At 51.8% G+C, this 20,183-nt stretch overlaps 1 protein-coding gene across 1 annotated transcript in view; it reads left to right on the top strand.

Moving 5' to 3' along the window:
• Window positions 1-6,652, top strand: part of FBLN1 (fibulin 1) — an 81,478-nt gene extending 74,826 nt beyond the window's left edge. The window contains exon 17 of the mRNA XM_020888285.2: window positions 5,832-6,652. Coding sequence (XP_020743944.2) covers window positions 5,832-5,971 — 140 coding nt within the window. The 3' untranslated portion in view covers window positions 5,972-6,652. The remainder of the gene's footprint in view (window positions 1-5,831) is intronic.
• Window positions 6,653-20,183: the final 13,531 nt, after the last annotated feature.

Here is a 20,183-nt window from a genome sequence, read left to right on the forward strand (position 1 = left end):
TTCAAAGGGAAAAAAAAAAGACTTAATTATATCTTTCAGAGGCACAGACACGCCGAGGAATACCAGCAGTGTCTGGGACCCGAAGCAGAAATGCCAAAGATGAGGATTTGGAAGATTAACACAGTTGAACTCGGCATCGTGGCCTTTTTTTTTCCCCCTGGAGCTCCTGAAAGCTAGGGAGGTAAACACCCCAGCAGGGAAGATGGACAAGGCAGGCGTGATGGAAAGAGCCTTTCCCTCTCTCCTGCATTTTGCTGCAGAGATGGTCTTTCCACATAAAGCTGTGCGCGCTTAGAGCCTTCAGCGGCCCCTTCCCTTCAGGACAAAGGTTTGAGGGGCCCTCAAGGAGCAGGGTCCCTTCTTTCCTCCCCTCTCTCCTTCTTCTCTGTTCTCTTTCTTCCTCTGCCTTCATCCTACTGGATAATCATGACGATGCTGCCCGTGTGTCCTGCCCTGGGCCCTGGGCTGGGGACAGTGGACAGAGATGAATGTGATGTAGACCCTGCCTCCAAAGGGGGAGTCAACTGTGAAGGTTCCCCCGAGGGAGACCAGGCCCCAGGTGGTGCAGAGTGGGGCTGGCAAGCCTTCATGAAAGAGGATGCAGGTGGTCTAGCTGGTCCCCAGCGCCTGGCGCAGAGCAGATGCCAACCACACGTCTGTAGAAGCAAGTGACAGATGGAGTTAGACCCCTGGTGGAGGTTCAGCTTCTAATGTCTGTGATGCCACATTCGGGCAGCAAGCGTTTCTCTAGTTCCCTCTCTGGTTTCCCTGCACCCGGAAGGTTGGTGGTTAAAGAACAGAGGTCTAGCATCGGTGGTGGGGAGGAAGCCAGGAGACTGCTGGTCTGGACTCCCAGTGCTGTGAGCCTGACAAGGCGTGAGGGCCCTGAAGAAGCCCTTTACCACCTTCTTAGGCTCCTCGGTCTCTTTCCCCAAGATTAACTCTCTTCCCAGAACTGACTCAAACCTTGACACCTGGGGCCTTTGCACAGGCCCTGCCTGCCTCCTTGGGTTTCCCTGGTGGCTCAGATGATACAGAATCTGCCTACAATGCGGCACACCTGGGTTTGATCCCGGGGCTGGGAAGATCCCCTGGAGGAGGAAACGGCAACCACTCTAGTATTCTTGCCTGGAGAATCCCATGGACGGAGGAGCCTGGCTGTAGTCTGTGGGGTCGCAAAGAATCAGACACGACTGAGCTACTGACACCTTTGCTTTACTTACCTCGTCGGCGCCTACTTAGGCTGTTTTATTTTAAACTTGTTTATTTTTTGGCTGCGCTGGGCTTCTCACTGCTGTGGCTTCTCTGGTTGTGGCGCACAGGCTCTAGGCACTCGGGCTTTAGTACTTGTGGCACATGGGCTTAGTTGCTCCACGGCATGTGGGATCCTCCCCGACCAGGGATCGAACCAGTGTCTCTCGGATTGTGAGGCAGATTCTTAACACTGGACCACCGGGGAAGCCCACTACTTAGTCTTTAAATTTGACTTTAAATTGACTTTAGTCTTCCGATTTGAAGTCAGCTCCTGTGTAGAATCTTCCTTAAACTTCTCTTGTGCAGAATGGCCTCTATTGGATGGATGGATGGATGGATGGATGGATGGATGAATGGATGTGTAGATGAGTGAATAATGGATGGATGATGGATGGTGGATGGATGGATGGATAGGTGGATGGATATTGGATAGTTGGATGGGTTTTATGGATGGGTAATGGATGGATGGGTAGGAAAGCTGTGAAGAAAGAAGTGGTATCAGGAGAAAGTCTAGGTTCAGTGAAGGTGAGGACCAGGAGGTGGATCTCAAGCTTGAACTAACCTGGGAATGAAGGGAGCATGTTCACTAAAATTAGAGCCCCCAGGAAGTGTGGCTAGGCTGAAGAAGTAGTGATCAGGTCCACAGAGTGGGTGTGGCCTGGGAAGGGATCCCGGGACTGACTAGGGTTGTAGATAGAGTTGGAGATTGAGTGTGGACCCCAGGTCATACTGACTAGGGTTACAGATAGAGTTGGGGATTGAGTGTGGACCCCAGGTCACAGGGGAAGGACAGGGCAGCTGACTCCCTGGGCACCTGCTGTGTCACTCCCACAGTGCCTTGTTGAGCCCCTTGCAGATGCCTGTGTCTTCCACCTCAGTTGTTCTCTTGTTAAATGCAAAGATCCTGAGAAAATCCACGCCGTGAGTGTGACCTGCATCTGAAGTTCAGCCTTCTGCTTCCTCTTCCCCTCCTCAATGCCCTTCTTCACTAAAGCAGCTCTTAGCTCCCTTTAGTGTTCTGGTTGGCCTCTTAGCTGTTTACAGTCGGAACCCTTAGCCGACTGCGTGACATTCTGGTCCTTAGGCATCTTAGAAACTAACCCTCATGAAGAGCCCTAACAGTACATGTTGAGATTTAAATATATTTTCTAGACATCCAGAGCTTTCCTTTCTCGTCAATGTTTAAGGCAATCTAATAAAAATATTCAACATTTGCTCTATTTTTCAATCATGGAGGAATTCAGTCCTACTTGAACTGAAACTCATATCACATTAGAATGTTGCAGAGCCTTTTGATATCCAGCATTAGTAGGATGGCCTTGTGATGGTTTTGTTTCTGACTCTGAAGGTGACTGTTTAATCCCTGTTTCACAGAAGAGGAAGTGGGGACTCAGAAAGTTTCAGTAAGCAACCTGGGATCATGCTGCTGACTGAGGTCAATTGGACTCAAACCTTGTGCCCTGAAGGGGCTTCCCTTGTGGCCTAGACAGTAAAGAATCTGCCTACGATGCAGGTTCGATCCCTGGGTTGGGAAGATCCAGTGGAAAAGGGAATGGCTACTCACTGCAGTAGGCTTGCCTGGAGAATTCCATGGACAGAGGGGCCTGGCAGGCTATAGTCCATGGGGTTGCAGAGTCAGACACGACTGAGCAACTAACAACAACAACAACAATATATAGTTTGTATTTATAATAATTAAACTATATATATATTTATATTTGTGTGTGTGTGTGCGCCGCATGTGTGCTAAGTCACTTCAGTCGTGTCTGACTCTTTGCAACTCTGTGGACTGTAGTCCGCCAGGCTCCTCTGTCCATGGGATGCTCTAGGCAAGAATACTGGAGTGGGTTGCCATGCCCTCCTCCAGGGGATCTTCCCAACTCAGGGATCAAACCTGTGTCTTTTTGGGTCTCCTGCATTGGCAGGTGGGTTCCTTACTGCCTGCCCCACCTGGGAGCCCATGTATTTATGTATCATATACTGATTATATGATATTTAAAGGGCTACAGTCCACAGGGTTGCAAAGAGTCAGACACAACTGAAGCGGCTTATCACACACACACACACAGTATAATGACAACATATAGAAATAAATACGTGTCTGATCATAGCTTGCAGAAGTGCTCCCTCCGCCTCTGTTGCTCTCTGTCCTAAACTAGCTCTCTGGCTCACTGAGCCTCTCACCTCTTTCCTTCAAGCCCCCTGAGCCCCTCTGAGCACTGCCCCAGGGATGGGTGCAGGTAACCCAGGCCACTGAGGCTGGTGGGCGCCAGCAGTGGTCTCCGGCCCGGGGAGAGGAGACAATCACACTGGTGAGGGTGCTGAGGGACAGGAGAGTCTGGGGCCGTGCTTGCCACAGGGGCCACGACGCCCCCAGCCCCAGGCAGTGCCTAGGAAGGGGGCCGCAGGCAAACCGTGGGTGGTGACAAGCCCCGATCTTTAGCTGGGAGCCGACGATGTTCGTGGGCGTTCCGACAGGACAGAGCTAAGATGTCATCGCCAGGCAGGGGCAGAGAAAGGGTGCTGACAGCCCACCGAAGCTTCTGCTTATCTTTCCATCAGAGCTAGAGCCCTTGTTTCCTTGGAGTAGCCTGGAATTCCACCCCACTGCTGGGCACTCACCTTTGAAAAACAAGCCCAGGGAGTGAAAGCGGGGATGGCCTGCCCAAATCCCCTTCCTGACCATGAACTTGGTGGTCTTGACCAAGAACCAGCCACGGGTGCAAAAGGCCTTGGGCCCCTTTAGACTCCCCAGAGCCTTCGCTGATCTCAGGGTGGGTGTCAAGGGCCACGCTGGGTTCCCATTTCCCAAGTCGGCGGCAGGGCTGTTTGTACAAACCAGCCTGCAGTCAGCAGTTGGACGCAGCAAGCAATCTGTCTTCTGGCTGGTTCTCAGGCTCTAGGGTGTTGTTTGCAAACAGCCCTGCAGTGGTGGGTTGTTCTTGACCCCGCCTTCAGTGACGTCACGTTGGGCTTAGAAATTGTCATATGGCACAACCAGAGGGCTGGCTGCTCCAGCATACCCCTGCATCACACGGCTTTCAGAAGGTCCTAATATCAGAGCCAGGGCGATGGAAGAGGGTCCCTCCCAAATGTCAACAGCTGTAGGGGTGGCACCTGCTCTGTGCCAGGCACGGGTATCTGCAGGGAGAGAGGCACTTCCTCCAGGAAGCCTTTCCTGACTCCCCCGCCTCCCTCACCTCCATCCTTACCCCCGCTGGACGCCGTGCGGACTTCTGTCAGAGCGTAGGACTCACCTATGTCCACCACCGACGTGGAAACCAGGATTCTGTTTGTTTCCTCGGCATCACCGTGACCAGCGCCTGGTACCCATTGAGGAATGCGTGAATGCGTACGGAAGTGGGGCACTGAGCCCGCCCGTCCGGCGGGGAGGTAGCCCTGCACCCTTGGAGCTCACACCTTAGTGGACGCAGAGCTAGGGAGGCGGGGGTTGGGGGTCGGGATCAGTCTGTGCAAAGCACAGGGTCACGTGGCATCGTCTGCTTGCTGAGGAATCCGAGGCCCGAGAGGGCGGTGGGCTCTCCACGTCCAGCCGGGAGGAGAGTGCTCACCTCAGCCCCAGCGTCTGGCCCCCGAGCGCAGGGGCGTTCTCTCCGTGAGATGCTGGGTGCCCTGCATGGGCAGGCGGTGATGTCAGGGTCCGGCCTGGAGACAGGGAACTTAGAACACTTAGGGTTCTTCCTCCTCCACTGCGACTGAGCTGAACTTATCTGCCCTTCCCCCTGAGCCCTGTCTGGGGAGGCCACCATCATGGCCTTTGCTGAGTCCCTATGCTGGTCCAGGCAGACCTCCCTGCCCACCCCCCAGCAGCTTTACACAGCAGGCTCCCGCTTCCCCGGACAGACACCTGTCTCCCCCATGCCGTCTGTCCTGACTGCCCTGACCCATCTCGGCTGGACTCGAGCCACCACTTGCTCACCTATTACCCTGAACGCTGAACAAGGGACTCAGGTGTCACCCTCCAAAAAAGAGATGTGGAGGGCGAAGGACCCAGGAGTGTGTCCCATAGGGAACTGGGAGTTATCTGCTCAGATAAAGGGTTTCCAGGCCCCCAGGACAATCCTCAACGTGAGAGATGGGGGGAAGAGGCTCACACATGCTGTGTTTCTCCCCACAGGTCACAGGTGGGCAGAGTAGGTTAGGAGAGAGGGGGACGGGTGTCTTCTGGGCATCTGCTCTGTGACAAGCCCTTTATCTAGACTCTCAGTTCTTGGTTAGGTCGATGGTGGTAGAGGAGGAAACCCAGGCTGACAGAAAAGGAGCTGGCGTGGAGCCTAAGGCAAGGACCCCAAAGCCCACACGCACAGACTCGCTCACAGTCCGAGCTGCGCACAGCAGACAGGCCGCAGTGAGCCTGCTGTCACTCGTCCCTGGGGATGGTGGCAGAGCCCGGGGGCGACCACTTGGAGGGAGATGCTGAGCACCTGGCTCAGGCGGACGTGATGAGGTCCGAGCCCTCCTGCAGCTCTGAAATTCCCGGAGGGAAATCGTGTCCCCCATCTCCACGTTGCTCTGGTCCCTGCTAACTCCCCAAACACCTTCTGCTCTCTCCCCAGGTGTCGTGCGCCAGGTGCGGCCCATCGTGGGCCCGTTCCACGCCGTCCTGAAGCTGGAGATGAACTATGTGGTTGGGGGTGTGGTGTCCCACCGGAATGTCGTCAACGTCCACATCTTCGTCTCTGAGTATTGGTTCTGAGGGGCCGGTTCGCAGCGCAGCCAAGTCTGTGCCTCCAGGCCAAGTCATTGCCTTGTGACGACGCCCTGTCCCCGTTTGTACCGCCCAGACATATCTCGGTTTTATGCATTTGTTTGTAGTGTTAGGCCGACATGTATTAAGCTGGGCCAGATGAATAAGTCCATCTGTTGTCTTTTGGTGTTTAAATAATGAGTCCAGCGACTTAACTGTTTGATTGAAAACCTTGCTTCTCTTTTAACACAAAGGTTAAATTTTGCTCCCTTTTCCTATCTCTGGGCTGGGCATTGCTAAACAACCAAGGGGGAAAAAAAACAGTTTTCAAGGGGCAGCTAAGTCCAAATGGCAAGAGAAAACCAGTTCTTGCCCTGATTTTATGAAAATTTGACATTGGTACTTTTTTTTTGCCAATCGAGTTTTGTATATGAAATTCTAAAGACACAGTTACCAAAGAAGAGCAGGTATGATAAATTCTGCCCAGAAGCAGCATGCCGCAGTGCCCCGGGGAGCCCTTCAAAGGTCAGTTACAACTGTGTGGAAACAGAGGAATCCCCCGTAAAGCCACAGCCTGTTAGGCTTGTGTGCAGCTCCAGTATGTTCGCCAAAGCAGTCGCTGGGTTTTCTGCACCCTGCATCCATCCTGTATCATAGGTGGGAAAATAAACAGCTTTGTGAGCCTCCTGATGCTGTGTGCATGGGAATCGTTTAAGAGGGGCGGTCCTGACTAGCCAAGGGCTTGCGAGTATACCCCAAGACCTTCTCAAAACCCTCCTGCCTCCCAAGGCTCCGGGGTGGGGCCCAGCCTGTGTATTGGGAAAGCCTCCAGCCCACATCATTTCTGACAGTTTGCCACCCTCCCCATCCCCAGGAAGCGTGGCTCAAGCACCCTCCATGCCCCAGGCTCTGCCCAGCAGGTGCGTCACGGAACTCTGCTGGTGACGTCCCTTGTGGGCTTTCTGAGCCCCTCCAGAAGCTGCCAGGGGGCGATGAGGCTTCTCTTTCGTGGGAAGGAGAGACCACCAGATGCACTGAATCCCCCCTGCACTCGGCAGCTGGTGCTTCATTTATTCCTCCCAGTAACCCACCCATGCAGGTGCGATCATGTTCAATTTAGAGACAAGCGAACTGGGCTCAGGGCTTCCCTGGGGGCTCAGCAGTAAAGAATCTGCCTGCCAATGCAGGAGACCCAGGCTCGACCCCTGGGTCAGGAAGATCCCCTGGAGAAAGGAGTGGCTACCCACTTAAGTGCTCTTGCCTGGAAAATCCCATGGACAGAGGAGCCTGGTGGGCTACAATTCATGGGGTCACGAAAGAGTGGGACATGGCTTAGCAACTGAACAAGAACAACAACTAAACAACAACAGAATCGGGCTCAGAGAGAGGAACTCAACTCCCCAAAGTCACACAGCTTTTTAGAGACAAAGAAGGGATTCGGGTTCTGTTTATCAGATTCCAAACAACATTCCTCTCTAAAAGCCTGCGTCAGAAGAGACGTGGACAGACTGGATTTATGGGGATCCTGGCACCACCTTCGGCGTGGACAGTGGACCGAGGGCAGCCTACGCCTCCAGGCCTGCTCGCGCTGGCAGGAGTCAGCATCCATGCCCTTGGTCTCCATGTATGTTTCCTCCAAGTCCCGCCCAGGCTTCACCCCATCTTCTTAGGCATCCCATTCATGCCCCAGGTCATCTCAGCAGCCGGGACCCTGGCACTGGCCACACTCTCAGCCCCATAGTGGGATTGCAGCACGGCCGGTGTGTGGTAACTCGAGCATGTCCAACTCTCGAACCCTCGGGAACTCCCAGCGCTTATAAGGCCACTCATTTGGGACACTCGTCCACCAAAGCCAGCCAGGCCTGGACAAGCCCGTCACATCTTGGCGGGAAGGGGAAGACCAGTGTAGGGCTGGGCTGTCCTGGAGCCAGGTCCAGGGACGAGGAGGGTGAGGGGACATCTGAGCAGCTCTCGGCGCCTGCGAACTGGGGTCTGGGCAGGGAAGGGGAGGGTGCCTGGAGTCTGATCACAGGAACGGACGCCTCAGTGCATTAAGGAGGTGGGGGGAATGGAGGGGCTACACAGGTTCTGGTTCCCATCTGCCGCTCTCAGGGCAAGGCTGCAGAAGCTGGGAAGTTCCAAGCCCAGGCCCTGGGAGAGGTGGGTTTCCCCTCTTCCTTCTGAGGACTGGGTGGAGTGGGGTGGGAAGACGTAGTGCTGAGTCATTCTGGGAAACAGCCTTTCCCACGCTCCTGGTAGGGTGAGAGGTGCCATTGGTGAACAGAGCCAAGCCTCCTGCTGTCGATTGGCTCTCGGATGAGCACGTGACCCAAGCTGGCCAATCAGATCTTCCTGACGGAGGGCCGAGGACAGGTGGCGAGGTACCCAGCCGAGGGGTCGAAAGGCAGAGGGGACAAGGGAAGGGAGTCCGGTCCCGTCTGATTCAGAGAGCCAGAGGGGCGGGGTCTGAACTTCACCTTGGCGGGAGCCAGCTGCCTGAGTCACTACCGCCTGCCAAGCCTCAGTTTCTGCGTCTGCAAAGAGGAGCCAGGGGTCCCTGCTCCGCTGCCTGGCTCCCCAGTGGCAGTGAGGAGCCTGGAGCTGATGGGGGCAGAAGCGCTTTGCAGCCGTGAAGTTCTGTGTACCTGTAGGAGACCTTACCGTCAAACGTCCTTAGGGTAACGATAACGATAATGATGCCTGTTGCCACTGTCAAGCCACACGAATGTCCTCCTGACGCCAGGCATCTTTTTAGTTCTGCATTTCCTTCTCTTACTCCTTTGCGAGACATTCGGTTTAGACGGTTCTCTATATTACACACGAGCCTAATTTTTCACATTTTATGTCATGCTCCAGGCTGGGCACCTGATGGACAGAAAAGCCTCCCATTATTCTTGCGAAGCAATTACTGTCAGCACCCAGTATCAGCTGTGTCAGGTTCCAGAGGGTCTCATATCACAATATTCTCCCAGCAGGCTGTGTCTGCTTTGAATGAAGGGAAACTACTCCAACCTTCAGAGCAGCGCCGTGGCACGTGGCAGTGCCTGGGTCCCCTGGCGCCCCTGGAGGGACCAGTGTTAAGGCTGAAGCTTTTCATCCCGGAAGTGGGATGAGGCGGAAACAGACGCTTGGATGATGTTTGACGTCGTAGGAGAGAAGCAGAGCCGCTGCAGAGCTTCTGTAACATGGCCTGGGGGGGGTCTGGGGGCGGTCACCTGACTTCCTGCGATTACGCTGCTCTGCTGAAGACCTGTCACGGGCCAGGGATGCCTCTGTGATGGGGCCCCGACACACACGCACACACACACGCTTCACCCTCAGCCCCTCTGCCAGGCCACCTCAGGCCCGTCTTCTGCCAAGAGGCCTCCTGCCGGCCTCACCCCGGGGCTGGGCCTCCGCTCCCACCACTTACGGAGTGATCTCCCGTCCTGTGCTCTTTCTATCCAGTATGTACCCACCACTCTGCGTGAAAGGCTGTCTTCCCCCGACATACTAGATCTGTGACTCCCACTTTAAGAAAAACTTACTATATAATTTTTTAAAATGCACTAAAGTACAGAGAAGTCAAGTGAAGTGAAAGTCACTCAGTCGTGTCTGACTCTTTGTGACCCCATGGACTATGTAGTCCATGGAATTCTCCAGGCCAGAATGCTGGAGTGGGTAGCCTTTCCCTCCTCCAGGGGATCTTCCCAACCCAAGGATCAAACCCAGGTCTCCCACATTGCAGGCAGATTCTTCACCAGCTGAGCCTCCAGGGAAGCCCAGAGTACAGAGAAGAGTATTCAAAACCTCTTGCCCCCATCACCCAGCTTCAACAGTTACTGACTCTCTGCCCATCTTCTTTTATCTCCCCTGCCCCCCACCCCTGCCCTGCGCCTGCCAACTCCTCTTATTTTGCAGAAGTATTTTTTAAAATAAACTTTATTGTTAGAGCAATTTTAGATTTGCAGAAAAATTGTGAAGATACTACAGTTACTGTATACCCCCCCCCCCAGTTTCTCTATTTTAATATTTTACTCTCGTATGGTACGGTGGTTACAGTTAATGAACCCATTTGTTGTTCAGTTGCCCAGTCGTGCCTGACTCTGTTTTTTGGACTGCAGCACTCCAGGCCTCCCTGTCCCACACCATCTCCCGGAGTTTGCCCCAGTTCGTGTCTGTTGTGTCGGTGATGCCATCCAGCCATCTCATCCTCTGACGCCCTCTTCTCCTTCTGCCCTCAATCTTTCCCAGCTTGAAGGAAAGATAATGAACCCATATTAGACACACTATTATTCATTAAAATACATCCTTTTTTCTGGTTTCCTTAGTTCATACCTGTCACCCATTTACTGTCCCAGGACCCCACCCAGGATCCCATATGTAGTCATCCTGTCCCCTTAGCGCCTCTGGGCTGTGACGGTTTCTCAGACTTGCCTTGTTTTCAATGACCTTGGCAGTGCTGGGGAGGACTGAGTCGGGGGGTTGTAGGATCCCCCTCTGTTAGGTTTCACCTGATGTTTTTCTTGGGATTAGACTGGGTTCATGTGTGTTGGGGGGATGACCACAGAGGTGAAGTGCCCATCCCATCCCACCGTATGTTGGCACGTGTGACATGACCATCCCTGTGACACTGACCTTGGTTATCTGGCAGACATGTGCCTGTCAGGCTTCTCCACTGTAAAGTCGCCCTGCCCTCCCCTCATCAGCTCTGGACTCTGGGAGGAGTTCACTATGCACAAGTCAGCCTGAAGGACTTACTCTCCAGCATCTTGAGGGGCAGAGTGCAGGAAGACTTTCAAGCAAATCCCAGATACCATGTCGCTCCTTGTTTCAAAATCTTCGATGCTTTCAAAATATGCATTTCTAAAGATAAAGACTTTTTACCACCACACCCATTACACTTCACCATATTCACAATGAGTCCTTAATATTTTCTAATAAGTAGCTTATATTTCTAATTCAGCTCAAGAAGCATTTAGTAATGCAGGTATAAGGACAGGTATAAGTAAGACAGGTATAAGGACCACAGGAGGGATACAAAGATAAGGAAGATGCAAGCCCTGCTCCCTGGGATGGGGGCAAAATAGAAGGCAGTTATTTCCTTAACATGTGTGGCTCAGCTGGTAAAGAATCTGCCTGCAATGAGGGAGACCTGGGTTCAGTCCCTGGGTTGGGAAGTTTCCCTGGAGAAGGGAAAGGCTACTCACTCCAATATTCTAGCTTGAAGAAGTCCATGAATTGTATAGTCCAGCGGGTTGCAAAGAGTCAGACACGACTGGGTGACTTTCACTTCACGTTTCTTTAACAGGAGGAGCTTTTGTTTACCAAATGATTCGCTTTGGGACCGCTTTATAGAACCAGCCTCCCCTTGGTGCTCCTGGCTCCACAAAAAGTAGACTTGTCCCTTCTGATCCTTCAAGTCTCGGCCCAGACACGTCTCCCAGAGTTGAGGCGTCTGTCTCTTGGACTCCAGCCACCCAGGGCCCAGACTCCCTCCTACAACATGGGATTCTTTCTTTTAAATTTTAATTAATTTTTTACAAGTGAACAAATTATTTATTTATTTATTTGGCTACACCAGGCCTTAGGTGCAGCACATGGGATCTTTAACTGCAGCGTGTGAATTCTTCGTTGTGACTTGTGGGACCTAGTCCTTGACCAGGGATCGAACCCCAACCCCCTGCACTGGGAGCTCAGAATCTTAGCCACTGGACCCCAGGGAAGTTCCTACAATACATATTTCAAATGCACACCCCAAATGCTCCCAGGGCTGCCTGACCTGGGGCTCCAGATGTGGTCATCTGGTTCTAAGCAGGGCTCTAGGCCACACCTAGGCCAGGTGGTCAGAGCCAGGAACGATAGCCCAGGCAAGAGGAGTAGGGAAATAGCCTGATTGGGACGCCCTGTGCACCGCCCCCAAGGCTGGATGGAGTATGGAGGCTGCAGGGCGGGGAGGAGGCTGGGCAAAGGCCAGCTGGAGGGAAGGGCAGCTCCCCACCCCCACCCCGACTCTGGTGAATGAAATCACGTTTAAAGTTAGAAGGTACCATTTATGTATGTGCAGGCAATAGAACAGCATCCCCGAAAAGATGTGTTCAAGTCCTAACACCAAGTCCCTGGAAATGTGCCCTTCTTTGGAAACAGAATCTCAGGATGAGCGCATCCTGGATTTGGGGCGGGCTCTGAATCCAGTGACTGGAGACTTCCTTGGTGGTCCAGGGGTTAAGACTCCACACTTCCACTGCAGGGGGTGTGGATGTGATTCCTGGTCTGGAATTAGATCTTGCATGCCTTGAGGCGTGGTCAAAAGATTTTTTTAAAAATGCAGTGACCGATGTCTTATAATGGTAAGAAAGGGAAACTCAGCACACAGATATACGGTAGAAGGCCTGGTAAAAATGGGAGAGGAGATTGGAGGGAGGTGTCCCCAGGCCAGAGATTGCTGATGGTGACCAAAGCGGGGAAGAGGAGGCCCTGGCAGACTCCAAAGGGAGTCAGCTCCACCCACAGAAGTCAGTCCATCCTGACTTCTGACCACCAGCTTCCACTGTAAGATGATAGATATTTGTCATTTTGAGTTACTAAGTTTGTGTTAATTTCTTACAGCATCCCTAGAAAACTGGTGCCGTGTGTGTGTTTGTGTGTGTACACATACATATATGTAAGTGTGTGCATGCGTGCTAAGTCACTTCAGTCATGTGCGACTCTTTATAACCCCATGGACTGCAGCCTGCCAGGCTGCTCTGTCTGTGGGATTCTCCAGGCAAGAATATTGGAGTGGGGTACCACATCCTCCTCCAGGGTATCTTTCCTACCCAGGGATGGAACCCACGTCTTTATGTCTCCTAGCTTGGCAGGAGGGTTCTTTACCACTAGTGCCACCTCGGAAGCCCATGTATATGTATGAAAGTGAAAGTGTTATTCACTCAGTTGTGTCTGACTCTTTGTGACCCCATGGACTGCAGCCTGCCAGTCTCCTCTGTCCTGTCCATGAAATTCTCCAGGCAAGAATACCTGAGTGAGTTGCCATTCCCTTCTCCAGGGGGTCTTCCCGACCCAGGGATCAAACCCATGTCTCCCATATTACAGGCAGATTCTTTACCATCTGAGCTGCCAGGGAACCCCAATATATGTTTTTAAATTCCTGCTCAGTAACTTATGTCTTCCCAGGTGGGCCTAATAGTAAAGAGCCTGCCTGCCAATGCAGAAAATGTAAGAGACCCGGGTTCGATCCCTGGGTTGGGAAAATCCCCTGGAGAAGAGAATGGCAACGCACTCCCATGTTCTTGCCTGAGGAATTCCATGGACAGAGGAGCCTGGCAGGCTACAGTCCATGGGGTTACAAAGAGTTGGACACAACTGAGCGACTTAGCATGCAGTATATAAGATTTATTGCTTTCTTGGAGAACGCAGATAGTGAATGAATGCTGTTATAGTTGATTTGCAATGCTGTGTGCTTCAGCTCTACCACCTTTCTCACATTTTTCAAATTACAGCTCACTCTGAGTGGAGATGCGTGCTGCCTTGGTATCGAGCAGACCAGGCCCATCAGGAGGGCCTATTTCCCTGGGAATTGGCCAGAAAGGCAGCACGAGGCACAGGAATCATCACCTCGACGTAATGGTCCACCAAAGTCCGGCATCCTGAGTGACAGCAGGTGGCACTGAAGACCAAAGTGCCTCTGCGCCCCTTTGGACAATCCCACCCTGATTCACGGTGTCTGCTGCAAGTTCAAGGGGTCACTGTTCAATTATTAAACATGACGGGGCGTTTGGAGGCTTTGGCGCACGGTGGTAAGCAATCGGTCTTTAACACAGCCGCCTTATTAACGTGTGTGGCAGCTCCTGCAAGAATCAGTGTCATTTAACTAGGCGATGGCATTATAATCACCCATGAAATTATGCATAGGAAGGTCAAGGGGACAAGTCAGACTGAAGTGATTGCTTTGATGATTAAAGCCTCCTGGACTTGGTCTCCCTGCAGATAAATGTCCCTCTGGCTTGTTCCCTGCTGATTTTCTGCAGAAACTCGAGTCCAGTGCTATGATTCTGTGAGCCACCTTCCGAGCTGTGCCACGTGAAATGAACGCAGGTCTCTTCCTAGTTAGAGTCGGTCAATAGACCATCCTACTCCTATCTCTCCAACCGCCCTGACCTCCAGTCCTGCTTCTTCCTGGTAATTTGTTCCTTCAGAGTGAAATACACTTGACCCCAGCTCCTCCACCTCCTTGGCGAGACCCTCAACCACCTGATCCCATTCCTTCCATCTACTCTCTTTAGTTTATTGATTGATTCACCCAGGTACTTCTTTGCACGCCCCTCCCACTGGTGACTCATTTTGCCTGAGTCTCCTCCCCTCTCTGTCTAAGCCTCCTCCAGGTCATCTTTTGAAGAAACTGGCTTGGATGGGAGCGCCTCCTGGTCTCCAGGCCTTCAGGGCCTCTGACACCAAGCTTGTGGTACGGCTGCGGGACCCTTCACCTTTGGGCCACACCCTTACTGCCCACCGCTCCCACCATCCACTCCACACAGGGTCCAGACACGCAGGCTCTGTAACTTCGGACATGTAGGCCTCTGAGCCTCTGCACAGGGGGATCCATTCACCTGGAATGACCTCCCCCGACCCTTCTCTGCCAGTGAACTTCTCCTGACCCCACACGACCCAGCATGGGATGCCAACTGCTCTAGGTATACATCCAGAGGAGTCAAAAGCAGGGACCGAACAGATATCTGTACACAGGTGTTCAGAGCAGCACTGCTCATAACCTGCCAAAAGGTGGAGGCAACCCAAGTGTCCATCAGCAGGTGAATGGATAAACCAAATGTGGCCTGCCCATACAATGGGAAGTTATTCATAACAGAGAGTGAAATTTTGATACATGCTGCAACATGGATAGAACTTAAAAACAGTATGCTTAATAAAATAAGCCAGACACGGGACAAATATTATATGATTCTATTAATAAGAGGTCCGTCCCTAGGGACTTCCCTGGTTGACCAGTGGTTAAGATTTCACCTTCCAATGCAGGGGGTGTGGGTTTAATCCAGGGTCAGGGAACTAGATCCCACATGACCCTTAGCCAAAGGGGAAAAAAAAAAAAAAATATATATATATATATAAAGCAGAAATAATATTGAAACAAATTCAACAAAGACTTTAAAAATGGTTCACATAAAAAAATTAGAATCTTAAGAACAACCTTAATAAAAGTCCACTCACTTGTCAGAGGTGGGGCACCTGGCAGGTAGCTCTGGGCCTCTCCCAGGACCAAGCTGGACACAGAACAGGCTCTCAGGAAGTGTTTATGGGATGGAAAATATAAAAACACTGTGTTCTTAGCTGAACTGTGTCCTCGCAAATCCACTTGTTGAAGCCCTAACCTCCAATGTGACTGTGATTGAAAATTGGTCCTTTGAGGAAGTGATGAAGACTGAAGGCGGTCCTAAGGGTGGGGCCCTGGTCTGATAGGGTCAGTGTCCTTGGAAGAAGAGCAGAGGACCCAGAGCTCTGTCTCTGCCAGCAGGTGAGGGCGCTAGCCAGAAGGTAGATGTTTCCAGGGCAGGAAGAGTGCCCTCCCCAGGACCTAAATTTTCCAGTACCTTGACCTTAGACTGCCCAGACTCCAGAGCTAGGAGAAGTAGACGTCTGTTGTTTAAGCCCCACAGTCTTTGGTATTTTGTGATGGTGGCCAAAGCTGACTAATACGGCAAAGAGACAGGAATGGATGTAGTGCTCACAGACACAGACCGTCAAGCCATTTGATGACCAGTTGATGTCAGTGTAGGGGACTTCCCACAGGTGCCTCCGTGGTAAAGAATCCACCGGCCAATGCAGGACACTCAGGTCTGATGCCTGGGTCGGGAAGCTCCCCTGGAGGAGGAAATGGCAACCCGCTCCAGTGTTCTTGCCTGGAGGGAGGGACAGAGGAAACTGGCGGGTACTGTCCAGGGGGTCACAAAGAGTTGGGCATGACTGAGCACACACGCATGCAACATCAGTGCTGCTGGTGTGAGCAGCTGGCGCTGAAGGGAGCTGAAGGGGGGATAAATGTTCCAGAGGGCTTTGTGATCCCTCAAGGATTCAGATATTATAGGGTCTCCTGCAGCGAGGAGTCCTTTCTGAGTTCTAACCTAAATGCACCGTCCTCCTCCTCTCCACTACCCAGGATCCTTGTGTCCTAAACCCTTGTCCTCTCCCGGTAAAGTCTGTTTAGATTTTTTTTTTTAATGTGGACCATTTCTAAAGTCTTTATTGAATTTGTTACACTATTGCTTCTGTCTAATGTTTTGGTTTTGGAGTTTTTTTTTTAGCTGTGAGGCATGTGGAATCTTAACTTCTTGATCAGGGATTTAAGTCACACCCCCTGCACTGGGAAGTGAAACTTTATTTTATTTTATTTTTTTGGGGGGGAGGTGAAGCTTTAAACACTAGACTGCCAGGCAAGTCCCCTGCCAATTTTGGGGGCAGAAACAGTGATATGATATGATATGATATGATATGATACGATAAAAAAAAAATGCTGCATGATAGATAGTTCTGTAGCTATGTTTTCAGTTCATTTCAGTTGCTCAGTCGTGTCCGACTCTTTGCCACCCACAGACTGCAGCACACCAGGCTCCCCCTGTTCATCACCAACTCCCAGAGCTTGCTCAAACTCATGTCCATCGAGTTGGTGATGTCATCCAACCATCTCATCCTCTGCTGTCCCCTTCTTCTCCCACCTTCAATCTTTCCCATCATGAGGGTCTTTTCCAATGAGTCAGTTCTTCGCATCAAGTGGCCAGAGTATTGGAGTTTCAGCTTCAGCATCAGTCCTTCCAATGAACATTTAGGACTGATTTCCCTTAGGATTGACTGGTTTGATCTCTTTGCCATCCAAGGGACTCTCAAGAGTCTTCTCCAACACCACAATTCAAAATCATCTATTCTTCAGCACTCAGCTTTCTTTATGGTCCAACTCTCACATCCATACATGACTACTGGAAAAACCATAGCTTTGACTAGACGGACCTTTGTCCGCAAAGTAATCTCTGCTTTTTAATATGCCGTCTAGGTTGGTCATAGCTTTTCTTCCAAGGGGCAAGCGTCTTTTAATTTCATGGCTGCAGTCACCATCTGCAGTGATTTTGGAGCCCAAGAAAAGAAGGTCTGTCACTGTTTCCATTGTTTCCCCATCTATTTGCCATGAAGTGATGGGACTGGATGCCATGATCTTCATTTTTTGAATGTTGAGTTTTAAGTCAACTTTTTCACTTTCCTCTTTCCCTTTCATCAAGAGGCTCTTCAGTTCCTCTTCACTTTCTGCCGAAAGGGTGGTGTCATCTGCATATCTGAGGTTATTGATATTTCTCCTGACAATCTTGATTCCAGCTTGTGCTTCATCCAGCTCAGCATTTCAACCTACAGTTTAGGTTTTAAGAATGATACATACCTGTGAAAGCTGGGCTATGCCCAAAGTGCTGGGTGTCGCTTTCACTGCAGTCGGCCTCCTGGGACTCAGAAATGAGAAAGGAATGTTTTCCACTACATAGAGGGAAGAATTCTCACCCCCAGCCTAGCTTGACAACTTGATGGTTGTTCTTCTCAGCCCAGCCTAGATAATTGCATAATTAATTGCATGTAGGTAACTCACCCAGAGAAGGTGGTTATTAGGAGTGGGGAGCCCAACGCCCACTCCCATGGAAAGTGGCCAGGCCTGCCTCTGGGTCAGGTTCCGGGGTGGGGGAGCTGCAGGGCTCCTGGGCTCACATCTGATCACAGGGGCAGTTTGGCCTGAGAACCAGAGGGCCTTGCCGCTGCCTGCTGGCTCTGTTGGGTCAAGTCAAAGGTGGTTCTGGAACCCAGACCCTGCCAGGGTGGATGAGGTGCTGCTGTCTCCCCATCTTGAGGCTGAAAAGTCAGTAATTTCCCTGGGGGCTTTGGCCATTCCCCCTTGGGGTTCTCTGCGAGGCTTTTGGAAAGCCGGCCTCCACTTCCTTCTCCCGCCCCTCCCCTGTCATGGTTCACAAGGCCGTGCATTTGCCCAGGGTCTGATGCACCCGTTCCCCGGCTGGCTCCCTGAATCCCAGGCTGGCTCCCTGAGCCCCGGCCGAATCGCGATGCTGGGAAACCACTGCAGCCACACCTGGAGGTTCTCAGCCTCCAAGAAGAACAGCCATCACTCAGTCACCTGGCGAGTGTGCCCTGGCACCGCTGGACCAAATGCTTTGGGTGCTGGGGTCAGAGAAATGGTCCTTAGACAGACTGGATTCTTTAAATGAACCCCTCACCCCCAGCATTCTTGGCCTCTGGGGCCTCATCTGGCAGGCACAGATTTCCAAGGGCCTCTCGCCACTCTAATGGCTCATGGCCTGGAGGGACGGGGGGGAGCGGACAGGCTAGAGGGGGTCGGCCCAGAGTTGTCAAGGGGCTGGTGGAACAACCATATCACACCACTGGCCTGCACACTCCCTCTGCAGAAAACCTGGGGAAGAAGCACGTGGTTTCTGCCTAGGGTCAACTTGTGGCCACTTACCCACGAGCCTGGGATAACTGCAGAAGCCCAAGGTGTGGGGGAGCCCGGAGCCCCCTTCCAGCACCCCTTCTTCCCTCTGCAGACTTCTGTGTGGACCTGCAACCCTGGCTTTGGGCAAGACCATTAAGAAGAAGGACAGATGGGGTGGGAGGCAGGGGGAGAAGTGGGTGCCCTTTGTGGAGCTGAGAAAGGGAGGGTCACCTGGGGATGAGAGGCAGAAGCTTTTGAAATAACACAGACCAGGGTCGGCCATCTAAGGCCCCTGCTTGCGGACCTCTTAGGGAAGAAGCCAAGTTCCAAGATCCTCCACGGAAAATCTAAGTAGTTACCGGAGCCAACCACGATGGCAATATCAAGCAACAACTTCGACTCTGACATTGTGTTCCTGCACGAGACCCTCACTCAGCTCCTAGCTCTGGTTCCTGCACTTTGACAGGTAAATTATTCTGGTTGGTCTGTGGAGTGGCCAGTGACTGGGATCATTCCTAAGAGGCGAATGTTTATTTCTGCATTTCTTTTTTTCCCCAATAAATCATCCCTTCATTTATTTAGTAATTATTGAGCTCAACATTGTGCTAGGCAAACGTTTATAAACAAAATAGGACCAAAAAAATTATAATCAAGGACTCAAATATTTGTACACCAAATGTTCATAGCAATATCCACAATAGCCAAAAGGTAGAAACTCCAATGTCCATTGATGAACAAATAGACAAAATGTCATGTATTCATACTACAGCATCACCACTTCGATGGACATGAATCTGAGCAAGCTCTGGGAGATGGTGAAGGACAGGGAAGCCTGGCATACTGCAGTCCATGGGGTCACAGAGTTGGACACGATTTAGCGACTGCACAATCCATACCATGGAACATTATTCCTGCTAATCCACATTACCACATGGATGAAACTCAGACATTAGGCTAAGAGAAATAAGGCAGGGAAAAAAAGACCAAATACTCTGTGACTCCGTGTGAGATACTAGAACAGGCAGATCTCTGCATTTCTCACGGTCACAATCAGGTGGTTCCCAGAAGGAGTCTTCAGATTGCTGAGAAAACGCCCTCCTGGACATCCTTTCCTCTCTGAGCAGTAGGCTTCTGTGCACACAGGTGCTTACTTCTTGCTCTAGACAGCAGAGTCTGCCTGCCTCAGCATGAAGAGGGTGGGTTTGTACAAAGGAACCATTTCCCTGTTGTCTGCTTAGATTAGCAGTCTCCTGGTTAAAATCGGGCTTCCCTAGTGACTCAGAGGGTAAAGAATCCACCTGCAATGCAGGAGATCCAGGTTCGATTCCTGGGTCTGGAAGATCCCCTGGAGAGGAGAGTGGCAACCCACTCCAGTATTCTTGCCAGGCAAGTCCCATGGACAGAGGACTTGGCAGGCTACAGTCCATGGGATCACAAAGTGTCCCTTCTGTGAGACCTTATGGGTCAGAAGTAACAGAACCCTTCCAGCTGGTTGCCCTGGAAACGTGAGAGCATCTGCCCCCAAACCTAAATCTTAGCAGAGAAAGTGTTCGGCATGCCCGGACCGCGTGCAGGTGGTGCTGGGGTCACGGGAGAACCCTATGTCCTGGGCCGATGGTGACTTGTCACTTGTCATTGTTGTTTAGTCGCTAAGTCGTGTCCAACTTGTTGCAACCCCCATCCCACCTCTAGGTTGCCACAGAGCACCTGGTTTGAGCAAATTCCCACTGGCTATCCATCTTACATATGGTAAGT

This window comes from Odocoileus virginianus, chromosome 23 (genome assembly GCF_023699985.2).
Source record: "Odocoileus virginianus isolate 20LAN1187 ecotype Illinois chromosome 23, Ovbor_1.2, whole genome shotgun sequence".
NCBI lineage: Eukaryota > Metazoa > Chordata > Mammalia > Artiodactyla > Cervidae > Odocoileus > Odocoileus virginianus.